We start from the raw sequence: 13,789 nt of genomic DNA on the forward strand, positions 1-13,789 counted from the left end.
AGCATTAAGATCATCTCGTCCAACCATCAGCCCATCCCCACCATGCCCACTAACCACATCCCTCCGTGCCACATCTCCATGTTTCATGAACTTCTCCACGGACAGTGACTGCACCACCTCCCTGGGCAGTCTGTGCCAATGCCTCACCACTCTTGATGAGAATAAATTGTTCCCCATATCCAACCTGAACCTCCCCACATGCAACTTGAGGCCATTATCTCTTGCCTGTTAATGGCAATAAGAGCCAAGCTAACAATATAAGACTTTGTCATCTGATTTTTAGCCTTCAATCTCAGTAAAGTAAAAGCTAATGTATTTTCATCCATAGGGACAAAAAGCCAATAATCAGAGATAGGGGAAATTGTCAGTGCCGTGGCTGGAACAGGGGGAAACTCTTAAACTAAAATAAGGAATAGTTAGGTTAGATGCTAGGATGAAGTTCATTATTCAGAGGGTGGTGAGGCCCTGGCACAGCTGCCCATAGAACTGTGGATGCCCCATCCCTGGAGGCGCTCAGGGCTGGGTTGGATGGGACCCTGGGCAGCCTGAGCTGGTGGGGGGCAGCCAGCCCACGGCAGGGGTTGGGAATGGGTGGGCTCTGAGGTCCATTCCAGCCCAAATGATTCCATGATTCTGTGATTCCACGATCCACAACAGCTGAGCATTGTGCTGGGAGCTCAGGCTATTGCTGCAGCCAGCAGCCCAATGCCACCAACTCCGCCATGAGGAGGCTAATCTTAGCAAATGGGAGATTAACCTCAGGTTTTCTGTCTCTCCAAATCAATGCTTGATGTATTATTTTTAAGAACTTATGTAGAAATGCTGAGTTGTTTCCCTGCACCAAGAGGTGGCAGTGGGACTGAGGCCGGTTTCTGTCACAGGGTGACACTGGACAAGCGCAGCACGGTGTCCCTGTTTGGTGATGACATCTCTCCCATTGTGTTGGATGTGGAGTTCCAGACGAAGGACAGGCTCAGGTTTAGGGTGAGTATTACGGGGGAGGATGTCGTTATAAGGCCAAACCAACACCAGCTAACCATTGGCCTTTCCCTGCCCAGATGTACGACCCCAGCCAGAAGCGCTTCGAGGTGCCCCTCAGCATCGATGCCCCAGGGGTGGCCGCTGAGGATGCCAACTATGATGTGCAGTTCTCATCTGACTCCTCACACTTCCAAGTGAAGAGGAAGAGCACCGGCACAGTGCTGTGAGTACAGAGTGCTGCCAGCACCGCTCTCTGGAGGCAGTAGGAGTGACGAGGCAAGTGCCGGCTGCTTCCTCGGGCTTTGCTGTGTGACACTGCCTCAAGCACAAGCCAGCTTAAATCCAGTTGTACTCCCTGAAAATCCTCATTATTAGTAGGGTATCTGCCTGTCTAATGAGTGATTATCCACAGGCACGCAGGAATGATTATCTGTTAAGCCAAATAAGCTTTAAGACTGCTAGTTTCTGGGCACATGGCTTGAGGCATTGCCGTTCTGATGTTGTGGAAGCACTGAAGCACTGTTTTCTGAAATATGGGGTGCTGTAATGCACCAGAAGGTGAGCATGAGCTTGTGTGCCACTCGTGTGCCAGCTGTAGGCCTAAGAAACTGAAGCTCAGGTCCTCAGGGGCCCTCAGGCTCCAGCTACCGCTGGTTCCAGTGGAAGCAGGAGATGGTGCAGGTGGGTCTGCCCTGTTGCTCTGTGAGAGATCACTTCTGCATCAGTCAGGTCGGCAGAGCAGAGGCATGGGGTGTTGTAATGTGGGCACTGTTCGCATCAGGACCTTGCGAGAGAGGAGCAAATTGTGCTCTGCTTGTGGAAGGCTGTGGGTATGGCTGTATTAGCACTTTAGTTCAGATCAGCAGCACATTCTGAGGCAAAGCTCCTGGCTACACCCACCCCTTGTGCCGTTGGTCCTTGGCACCAGCTCTGCCAGTGCTGGAGGAGATGAACCCTTTGCAAAGTGCACTCCCAGAGATCCAAGTGGAACGCCAAATGTGAACTGAGCAGGTCAGATCATTGGTTTGTTTTTTTCCCAGGAGCTCTTTGTTAAACCAATTCAAAAGATAAGCATTATTTGTGCATTAAATGTAAGGATGGCTTCGCATGTGTAAAGACGGCTTTGCATGTGTGATGCGATGCAGCCTCTAGAATGGCTGCAGATGGAACCACTGCACTGGGTTTTAATTAGCTGTCTGTCCTTTTAACTGCAGCCTCATGCTGTCTCTTTTTGGGCACTGCAGCCAATGCTGTAAAGTTTTCCTTTTGCAGGCTATTGTAGAGGAATGTATTATGCATTGCCCGATAACAAAAAATAATTTAATTCCTCGTTAGACTTAACAGCTTTGTGAAAGTGGTGGGCTAAAGCTGAAGACTCAATTTTCTTCTCTTTGTAATGAGAGATTTTGGGAGAAGCTCATTAATTAGAACGGTGAAGGGAGAGGTACCTGCACAACAACCAGGGCTGGCAGAGAGCTCAGTCCTTGAGGTGACCCCAGGCCCCAGGGTTAGCCTCTGAGCAGCACTGCTAAGAAAAGTTCCTTGTCAGCACAGAGATGGAGCGTTTTGCTTAGAGAGAGGGAAACTCTGTGCTTCTGGGAGCTTTTGCTTCACTCAAATGGCATTGGTGGTGGTTATAGGCTGAAGGGCCACCACTGGCAGGGGTGCTGATTAGCTCGGCTGTGCACAGAGAAGAGCTGCAAGGCTGGTGAAGGGGCTGGCCTACATGAGTTATGAGCAGTGACAGAAGGGCTTGGGGCTGTTTAGTCTGGAGGAAAGGAAGCTGAATGGAGACCTCATCGCTCTCTACAGCTACCCAACAGGAGGTTGCAATGAGGAGGGTATCAGTCTCTTTTCTCTGGTGACAAGCAATAGGATGCGAGGCAATGATCACAAGTTGCCCCAGAAAAGGTTTAGAATTTCCTCGTGGAGAGGGTGGTCAGCTGTTGGAATGGGCTGCCCAGGGCAATGGCAGAGTTTCCATTTGAGGAGGTATTTAAGAGATGTGTGGGCATGGCAGTGAGGGATGTGGTTTAGAGATGGGCCTCATTAGGTCAGGTTGACGATTGGATTTTATGTTCTTGAAGGTATTTTTCCATCCTAGATGACTCTGTAATTCTAAGCTGCAGATGCAGGAGCTGTAGGATGGCAGGACAGCTGGTGGCGAGCTCCCACTCCATCTGCCTGATATAAAAGCCCATCCCAGCTCTGCCACTTGTGCTCCCACTGCCTCCTCCTTTGAGGAGCAATTTATCACCACATCCACAGCATTGCAGAGGAGAGCAGTGGAGACCTGGAGTCTGCAGAGATTCCTGAATGTGATTTACAGGCGTTCTTCCCAGCTGCACATAAGGAGCCCCCGTGATAGCTGAGCCACCTGAGTGCTGGCTTCAGGAGGGCAGGATAAACCCAGCGCTATGTAATCATGACAAGAGGGGAGAGGAATGAATTATGTCAGGGAAGAGCCATTAGTAGCTGATTGCAAACCTCATGCGGAGTCCAGATCAGGAATAAAAAGCCAAGTACAGACACATTTTCAGGTAATCAAGGATAGGCTCTGCTTTGCCTGCACAGGGTGAGGATCAGATGGGGTCGTGCAGGGAAATGATCCAAGTGCTGCTGGTGGCTCTGGGACAAACAGCTGCGGTGAGCAGCTTCCGTGCTGCCTTCGTTTCTCTTCCTTGTCTTTCCTCCCACTTACCTCTCTTCTTCTCATTCACTGCTTTCATTTCTCTGTCCCATTGTTTTTACCCTCTTTTGCATTCCTGCTGTGCCATTAGTGGCGAGGGCATGTCCCCCCTGTGCCAAGAGCAATCAAAAGCTGTGGGAGGGATTGGTGCTGCCTCTGTCTGCCAGGTTGGATGAGACCCATTCCCATGCAGGTGGCAGGTTTCTCCATCTTGCTGGGGATGTGACCCAAAACTGCAACAGAATGGAGGGCTGCAAGTCCTAGATCTGAACCATGAGGCACGAGGACTGGGCTGGGTCTTCTGCCCTGAAGGTGAAGTTCCCAAACGTGCTCCTGTTAGCTGGGAAAACACCTATCTTGGCAGAGTGGCCCAAACTGGCCAAAAATTAGCAGTCAGCTTTAGGTGAATGAACCATTGCTCATGGTATCATAGCTGATCTTGTAGCTCTGATGGGAAACTGGGCTGTCGTTGGCCAGGGCCCTTTGCTAATGATAACAGGGGAGAAAATGCTGGGCTGTAATAAGACATGTGAGGGAACAGACAGGAGCCTTTGCATTGTCAGTGGCACGCTTTCCCATGCTGAATGCTCTTCTCCTTCCCACTCCTGCCACGAACAACAGCAGTCACTGTTGTTGGTGGTATGAGGCATGAGTATGAAGGCTTAAAGCTCTGATTTCTTTAAGAACAGAGACTAAAAGGCCAGAAACTGTTTGCTTTAGAGCAGCGAAAAATAACAAAGGCATTCTAATTTTGCAGTGTGTGATTCCTCTGTGGGACTCGTTGCCCCAGGGCTGTGCTGGCACAGGAGAGTTAGCAGGATGCGCATTGATGCATAGGAGAAAAATCATCAGTACATAAAAAACGTTTCTGTCTCCGTGTCTCACAACATAAGCTAATTCTATGAAAACAGCCAGAAACTTCCTCTGTAAGCAGATTATTGCAGGGCTGTCTCTGTGTGGCATCTTATGCCTCTGCGATACCCGGCACGGGCCATTGCTGAGAGCAGGCTGCAGGAGGATGGAGTATTGATTTGATTCTGCACTTTAATACCTGCTCTTCAAGGGAGTTTTTCTTTATGATGTCATATGAATAATGGAGGGCAGAGCGCTTTTCCCCAAGCCACGTGAACGCTCCCTTCTCTCTATTAAGAGTTAGGAAGATTTCGTTTGCACCTGGGAGGACATGGCAGACAAAAACAAAAATCGAATCAAGATTTTCCTTCATTTCCAAAAAGGCTGCTGCGGAGTTCAGCTGCTTTTTTTTTATTGATTGTGGTAGTAAGCATGGATGCCACTTACCGTGAAGATGTTTTTACATAGGCAAGGCTATTAGAATGATTTATAACGCTATTGTCTTAAGCTGCAGTTTTGCTGAAAGCAACGGGAGCAAATTGTACGTGTCATGGGTAACTTGGATTTGATCCTGCTTTGCAAGAGCCATTATTTTACTCTTCTAATCATTAAGATTTATGCTATGTAGGCGAGAAATATTGCAGGCATATCACTTATTCAAGTGTTTTTCGGAACAAAAATGAAGCATTTTATATCCAGCCACTTACAGAAGATGCCCTGATACCATGACAATGAGTTCAGTACAAGTCGAGCAGAGCTGTGTCTGTAACAGTAAATACACCCTTGCTACCTGTTTTTTAAAATGTCATATTTGTGGAAGATCTGTTGCTGGCACTGACTTTCTCCTCCTATTCATTAAATTATCTTAAAAGTAAGATAAGCTTAAAAATATATATATTCTTAGCATACCTTCTGCAGACCGGTGGGTCTTCCCAGGACGTGTAGTTAAGAAGCAGTGTGGCTGTTGTGAGACAGTGGATACATCTTTTAGGAATCCGAGTGCAGTGGGAAATTGTGGAAGCCTGGGCTCTGTGCTGGTGCTGCCCAGCAGTGTGAGCGGGGAGAGGCAGGTTGGGTGCATCTGGGCACCTCCTGGAAACAGGACCACGATCCTCAGTCACAAAGATGCTTTCCTGGCTTTATAGCAATAGTACACCCAAGCTCAGCTGGGAGGCTTGGACCCACTTTTCTGATAGACATGGATTTTCCACCTGTATTTCCACACGCATATTCATAGCCTTTCACATGGCTGTGACTTCCAAAGGGTCTGGAGGCCAAGGAAAGCAGATGTTAGAGAGGACGTTCTCATCGAGTCAGTCAGAGCAGGAGAGGGGTGTTCACACCTTAAAGCAGCAAGATCATTTCCCCTTGGGGTCATTGCAAAAGGAAGGAAAAAACAGGCCCAGCCTAAAGCAATTTTGAGTATCACTATGTGCATTTCCCAATGAAGTATCATATATTTATTCCAAGTCTTGTGGTTCTGGAGGTTTTGTAGGATGTCCCAGCTTGTGCCAACAGCTGTCCAGCTCTGAGAAATGTGGCTCAGCCAAGTCCTTCAGCCAGGCAAAGCACCTTAGCATCACTTAAGGCCTCATGATTCCATTTCTGAAACCACTGCCTCGTAGTCATCACCCTCCAGTGTTGTGAAAACATTGGTTTCCAGCTCCAGTGCAGGCAGGGTGGGGTGTTCTACCTGTGCTCTGCCCAACCTCCACATGCATAGTGCTGTTGTCCATCACAGCACTGCTACTGTTTGCAAGGCTGCTGGAGGAGAATCATGCGAATTCCTGCACACATGGTGTCATTTCATGCTCCCTCCTGTTTCATTCTTTCTGTCTGTGTTTAAGAAGCAAGGAGGGGAGGTGGGAGAAACCTAACATTTCCTTTTAGTAATTGAGGAATGTCAGACATTGGTTTTTCATATAAACGGTCGGTGTTTGCCAGTGAACACTGCAAGAAAATAACTGAATAGCCAACCACAATGCGCTGAGAGCAGAGGCTGGGCATGGGAGGCAGAAGCAGTGCCAGGGAAAAACCTGACCACACTCTATTTTAAGTGGAGGAGACATAATGGTGCCTAGAAAAAAATGAGAGCCATAACCTGTGTTTCTTATGTGGTTGTTAATGCTGTATTTAGTGTGTGGTGCTGTGTTGGGCAGAGGTTGATAGAGGAGGACCATGCTGATGGAGAACCATGGCTGAAATGGGGCTGCAGGATGGGACCCAGTTCTGGGATCCCATGCAGTCATTTGAGCTCATGGCAGTGCCATGAGGGGGGAATGCATGGCATATGTTAGGGTCTCTCCATGCCATTGCAGATTTGTTGGGGCAGAGAGTTTGTTCACAGGGCTGTGGTTTGCAGCACCTGGTACCTTTCTGCCCAGGAGGGGCTGGCCAAGGGGAAGTTGTACTTGTAATGTTATGGTAGCACTGTGCTTGGCATGGGAAATGTCAGTGCCACAACGCAGGCGCTAGAGACATCCAAAGCCTCATGTCCTCTGAACAGACATCACTGAGGGTGCTCAACGAGTCAGGACAGATATCTGAGCTCTTCCCAAAGCATTTCTGCTCTGGCATCCGTTCCTATGTGGTGCACTCCTCCAGACAGCCACACAGCGCCGGAGAACTGCAACCTCTCACAGAAAGACCTGTTTTCCAGGGGCTGGGCCTGGTTCTCAGGAACATTTTGGGTGCATTAGCCTTCCTATGAGAGAACAGCTTTATTTAGCACTGTTCACGGATAGAGGAGGTGCTGGAAGGGAGGGAGAGCTGTTGATGGTGAGCAACTAAGTCAAAAGTTAAATGCATACCATTGTTTTTCTTCCTTGTCAAAAAGGCCATATGGATGTTTTACAGAAGGCACACACCCTTCAGCACAGCACTTAGGGCTCACCTGGGACTGTAGCAATGGATCGTGCCTACCTTTGGCAAGCAGAGGCAGAGGGTCCCCAGGCTGGTTGGTGGGTGGCAGGCAGGGCAGCATGGCCCCCTCACAGTGTGGTGTGTCCTCCGCTACTCCGATTTACTGGTTAATTTGATCAAACATTTAATTTTGTCAAAATCATTGACAAAAGATCATTAAAAGGAGAGTTATACCACTTCTACGCTCTGTTGCTTTGGCTCATTTATTTTAATTAGCTGTAACACATTCGTGGTTAAACAAGGCTCGAGAGGGTGCTATCTAAATGTGGTACTCATGGCATACACAGCACCATTAATGAAACACTTCTCCACAGCTTGACTATGCTCTCCCCCATCTACATTTCTGCTCATTATAGTACTGGAGATAGGAAACAGAATGTAATGCCTAATTAAAATGTGAGCCCGTGTCCACAGACGAGTCAATAGAAATAAAAGCACTAGGCTGGCGAGAGAAGCAAGGGAAGATCCATCACAGCATAAACATCTCACTTGAGCAGAGTCTGGGGGACGCTGTCACTCTGCTGCACTCTGCATAAAGTCGGGATAGCAGAAGCATCTGGTCCTGATCCAGCAAAGCAGTAGAAAGTTAAAGCAGACGACTATTATAGCCTGTTGTTCTCACTAAGCATTCTGAAGCCCACTGTGTATTAACAATTTTTAGCCTGCCCCATTGGTTGTCATAGAAATAGCATAAGCAACGACTTATTTTGGTAATAGGATTATAGATAGTGTCTTCTGTTGTTTCAGTTGTTCTTTTCAAAATTATACTGAGGCATTTTATTGTATAAGTAGACAAGATGTCTGCAGCCATTGCAGAGATGAATGTGATGTGTGTTAGGTTAAGTACATTAGAAGCATACATAGAGCTCAACATTTTTCATATTGTTACTCTCCAAAGTACAGAAATATAGTAAATAACTGGATGTGTGCTTAAAATGGTGCATACCGAGGATGAGCAAACTAACCACGTTTCCTTCCATTTGTCCCAGGTGGGACAGTCCCCTGGTTGATCTGTTTTTCTCCAACCAGTACCTTCAGATTACCACAGCTGTGCCATCCACCTCGGTGTACGGGTTTGGTGAGCAGGAGCATGTGTCCTTCAAACACAACATGGACTTTGTTACCTACGGCATGTTCAGCAGGGACCAGCCACCCACGGTAATTCACTTTGGGCAGTGCTTTGTGCTGGGCTTCTATCCACAAGGCAGTGCTGAGGCAGAGCTCTGTCCAGGGAGTGCATGATAACACTGCTGATGGGAGCTGATGGCAAAGACCGAATGCCATGTGCACTGCAGGTGTCATAAGTTTCAATTAAATGACAAAATCATAAGTCGTTTTGAGGAGAATTTGATGCTTCTCATTCAAGTCTTTCTCATCGTACAGTACATATCAGAACAAGAATGTTTTATGTATCAAAACCTTGGGTCAGGAAAGCATTTATTCTTGCTCCCTGATCGATCCCTGTTCACCCAAACAAGTTGGTCTTCAGCAGGATTTATTAAAAGTTTGGCAAAACTGAGGTCAACAGATGATGAATAATTTCACTGCAAGAGCACGTTTTACCCTTGTCTTTTCAGAGGGTTTAGCAGAATGTTGTTGTGTTAAGAGAGGCCAATAAGGAGCACTGTGTCGAGGCAGAAAAACAGCTCTTGTTCTATCCGCTTGACTTCACGCCAGTTTAGATGACAAAAGTCTCCAACCTTCCGAAACAGGTCTCTAACTATGAATGAATGAATTTCCTTGTCTTTGAATACGTACCTAGCTGACCAAAGCCATGAAAAAAAGGACAAAAATTGCCTAACATGTTGCTTTTGTTTCAGCCACTTGCCAATCTCTATGGCGTTCACCCTTTCTACATGTGTGTAGAGGATGACTCCAATGCCCACGGTGTTCTCCTTCTGAACTCCAATGCACAAGGTAGGACGATGTACAGATTCTCCATGCATTGCATATAGAAAGGCAGCAAATTAGTAAATATGAAAACAAAAAAGCTGTTTTGGAGGTTGCTTTTTCAATCAAAGTACAACTGACAGGTACAGTGCTACTGACTACTGCACAGCTTTGATTCCAGTAATTGCTACAAAGTTTTCAAAGAGATTCCATCAGGATGACTGTTAAACGAGGTAAGGCGTTTTCAGGGAAAATATATGATTAACTTTAAAAAAAAATAGATGCATATACAGGGAAGGGAGAAGGTGGAATAAATTTCCTCTGGGACTGGCATAACTGAATCAAATCAATTTAGGTTAGTCCTGTATTTTGTCTGCAGCGAGTAGTTTTGTGTGTTGCCATGGTCACCTTACTGTGTTAATCCAATAGTATAATTTCAGAAAAGGGGAATCTTCATTCAGTCTATAAAATCAGCTTTCCCCTGGCAGGCAATGACTTCCAATAAGAAGATTAAAATAGCACAGAGGAACCCTAAACACAAGCTTGTGGTTCCTTGTGATATAAATGAAACTGAGACAAATGATTCTGGGCAAACTAATCTGTGTGGGTTTCTTTGATTTATTGCTGCATGATGTCAATCAGAAGATGCAGATTGCAGAAAGTCTGGACAATTGCTAGCCTACGTACAGGTCCTGTGTACCTATCTGACCATATGGCAAAGTGTCAAGGAATGACCTCCATGCACCTCTTACCTGGGGGGCATATTAATGCTTGGAGAAGACCAGCGTGCGTGTGCCTTGTGCAGAGTAAGCTTGTCCTGAGAACCTGCTTTTCCCTTTCAGATGTTTCTCTGAGTCCAAACCCGTCTTTAACTTTCCGCACTATTGGAGGGATCCTTGACTTCTATGTCTTCCTTGGTCCGACTCCTGAAAATGTCATTCAGCAATACACAGAGGTTAGTAGGAAGTGCTTAGGGCATGTGGGGCAGTGCCTTGGAAGGAGCTCTATCGGTGCTGGGTTAGCAGCAGGCAAGTCAGCCAAAGCTTGGTCCCACCGCTCATACACAGTGACAGCTGATGTGGTGAGGAAGGACGAACAGCAGAAAAGAATCCTATGAATACATTAGTATTAGAGGAAGACTAAGGAGGGTGTAGATTGTTATCAAAAAGAAAATAACAGAGGACAGATTGAAATGCATTTTTGCTGAAGCCCCCTCCTGCACAGCTGTGCTCAGCTACTAGGCACAAAACTTTAAACAGGGGAATAGTAGCAGGCATCTTGTGGTGAGAATGGTGATTGCTTGCTTGCTCCTTGTTTCCACTGGGAATACAGTCCTGCCTTAGTCTACAGAAGATGAACATTCAGAGGCAGAGAAATCCTTCTTTACTATAATAGGAACTGAACGCTTGAGCAGACCATCCGAGGAGGCTGGGAATGTCCCCCGTCAGATGTTGGTAAGAACAAGTTGGCCAAATATTGATCTAGATTTGCCTCAAAGCCAGATGTTGATGTTGTGGTCCTTTTCAAGTGCTTCTCAAACCTTCACTTCATTGGTATAATATTATTATTATACATACTTCTGCTCCATCATTCTAACTGATCTAACTGAAAAGTAATATAGAAATACTGTTAGGCAGAACATTGCTAGGAACTGATCAAAAACCAATGGATATTGTGAACAGAAGCCTTCCTATCAGCAGCTGGGCTACACTGTGAATAGGTACTTCCCTATGGCTACACCTCTGGGATTTTTCCATAAGGGAAAGTTAGTTGTGTATATCATTGGATGCTGATTGTGTGGCCCATTCTCACAACATATGAACACTACCTATGACATAACCATCCAAACATGTGGCTGATAGTGTAGCTTTCTCCTTGTTTTTCGTTTGCTATTTGGCTGAGGGAGGTGGACAGATTTTCCAACCCTTTCCCCTTTGTTGTCTCCTTGATTTGCATGAATGAGAGAGCTTATGAGAGCAGGAAACAACAATGAAGAGCTTAGTCTGCTCTATTAACATGATTAAAGCAGCTGTTTTTCCCCCTTAATCTAAATCAGCCATCATTTTTTTTTATTATTTATTTATTTTTGCTTCATTTGCATTCACAGAAAGAGCCCTCGTGGTTGTTTTGATCTGGTGCAACTTCACTCGGGTTAGTCTGGGGCTTCCAAAGGCTTCTTGGTGTCAGTGACAGGGAGGTGTCTGGCAGCAGTCTGACTGCTAGAGGGCAGGATGAGGGATACTGGGGGTGATTTGAGTCGTTCTCCCCTGGTCTGACACTGATTTTTACAAAACGTGTGGGCACCTCATGTTTTAGAGCTCTTGGGTGGAAGCGGCCAAAGTTTCAAACCCTGCTTGAAGAGGCTTCTGCTCCAAGAGGTGGTTTGTATTACTTCTGCTCTGCCACAGAACTGGGAATAGGAGGCATTAAAAGGATGCTGAGTACAGATGGGAATGTTTGGGAGCTTTGTCTCTGCTGGACTGCTGAGGTGTAGAATGAACTTCAAAGGCATCAAACCTGTGCTTGCCAGGAGAACTGCCCGTCGATTCTGGACCAATTAGTCTGTGTTTCACTAATGAAAACTCATCTGTCTGCATTTGAGAGCAGAGATGTGGAAAAACCTTATTTACTCCTGTCTCACAGAGTACAGCATAACTATTTGCTTTTCAGTTGCCCATTGTATTCTGAAGAACTGAGAATACATGGGGAAACTGCTGATTCAGGAGTCTGTAAGCAGCTGTGAGAGCTACCTGTACCAACGTGGCAGGTGATGTGCTCCTCCTGGTCACCAAATACAAGTGGTGCGTTAACTGGGCCCTTCACAGAAACACTGTCTCTAAACCAAGGTCTGTATGTAAAGAAAGCAGCATTTTGCCCTTGCTGGCTGTTTAAAGCCTCCATACCCTATGCCTACCCTGCAGCAGGGACATGGCTCCTTCCCTCAGAAGTCTGTAGCTCCCAGCCCCTCTGCACACCTTTCCGCTGTGCAGATCTGATGCCACAGCTCAACCAGAAAGCTGTTTTTTGTACTTCCGCAGCGGTGATCAAGCATTAAAAGCCAAGAGACGCGTCCACACGGACAGCGTTGTGATCTCTGTGCTGAAAGTCCCTGTTTCAGGGGCATCACTGCACAGAGGTGAGAGCCATCCCCGTCTCTTTTCAAAGTCTTTTGCTGGTGTTTGAAGGCAGCATTTCTGTGGCTTAGCAGGTGGCCAGCAGCTGAAAATAAAATGAGAGTTCTCCCTCCCCAGCTGGGGAGTGCTGGCAGCTCGCTTTCTACCCGTTTCTCTGGAAATGGAGCTGGAGAGGAGAAAACAAGGAGAAGGGAGCTGGTGGGTGTCTCTTAACTGGACATGTCACACACCAGGACAAAAAGTCCCCTGCTCTGTATTCTCTGAACCTGTGCTCGCCTGTCTGGGGAATCCTGAAGAATGCATGCTAGCAATTTCACAGTGAAATAATAACTTCCTCAGTAAACATGCTGAAATTCCCGGATCGCAAGAGTTGCAATTAGCATATTATTAGTCTCTAGGGTAATGATTTGGCTTTCATGTACAAGGTATGTGGGAAGGTGGAGGAGACAGAAAAGACTATTTTTCAGTTGCGTTTTCTCTCGCAACAAGAGGACTCGACCACTGCCACTCCCCAGGGAAGGAGAGGGGCTGGAAGAGAGGAGTGTGGCTGCTGCCTCTAAGGCAGCACTCAGCAGCCTCTCCAGCTGTCCCTGAGGCAAAGGAGGACAGGAGTGAAAGCCATGCTGATCTGCTCTAAGCTGGCTTCAAGGGTGATGGGGGCAGTGGGAGATCAGCGGGTGGAAAGCAGGAGCCCTGTTGTGTCTCGTGAGGAGCAGAGCAAGAAAGTTCATGAGCTGGGCTCCAGGACACGGCCAGCCAGCATCACTGAGCTCTGCAGCAGTGATGGTCAGGTGTGTGTTGAGCATGGTGTGATGGGAAGAAGAGACCTCCATACCAATGCTTCTGGTCCCTCCCATCCTTGAGCCCGGCCATGAGGAGTACTGCTCCCAGCAAATCAGAGCTGGTCCTGCCACAGTTAAATATATATATTTGATGGTAATCACACTTTTTTCCTACTGCAGAAGAGGTCCGGTGTGCAGAACAGTTATATAAATCTCACCTATTATGGCAAACACCCCAAATTTATGGGAGGATGGGAAGAAGCAGTGATGGGCTGACGAGCTGAGCCCAGCTGGGCATCTGCAACCAGAGGCCATGTCAGATCATGGGTGCCAAATGCACCAGTGTCAGCTCAGGGCAGAGTAACAGTGCACAGCAGTAAAACATGAGTTCCTAACAGAGCAGAGTGCATGACTCCCAACGCTGTTTTAAGAGCAAAGTACTGCTTTACTTCCTCCTCTCAGACCTGTGGGACAGTTCTGGGTGAAGGGACCTCAGGAGCTCTCCAGCCCAGCCTCCTACTTGAGCAGTAACACCACGA

At 47.0% G+C, this 13,789-nt stretch overlaps 1 protein-coding gene across 1 annotated transcript in view; it reads left to right on the top strand.

The window, feature by feature from the left end:
* The first annotated feature begins 886 nt into the window (after positions 1–886).
* Positions 887–13,789, top strand: part of SIIL (sucrase-isomaltase, intestinal-like) — a 47,209-nt gene continuing 34,306 nt past the window's right edge. Inside the window, exons 1-5 of the mRNA XM_015275757.4 lie at positions 887–984; positions 1,059–1,204; positions 8,434–8,602; positions 9,265–9,361; positions 10,177–10,289. Of these exons, the coding sequence (XP_015131243.3) occupies positions 1,059–1,204; positions 8,434–8,602; positions 9,265–9,361; positions 10,177–10,289 (525 nt within the window). The 5' untranslated portion in view covers positions 887–984. The remainder of the gene's footprint in view (positions 985–1,058; positions 1,205–8,433; positions 8,603–9,264; positions 9,362–10,176; positions 10,290–13,789) is intronic.

The sequence above is a fragment of the Gallus gallus genome, chromosome 1 (genome assembly GCF_016699485.2).
Source record: "Gallus gallus isolate bGalGal1 chromosome 1, bGalGal1.mat.broiler.GRCg7b, whole genome shotgun sequence".
Lineage (NCBI taxonomy): Eukaryota > Metazoa > Chordata > Aves > Galliformes > Phasianidae > Gallus > Gallus gallus.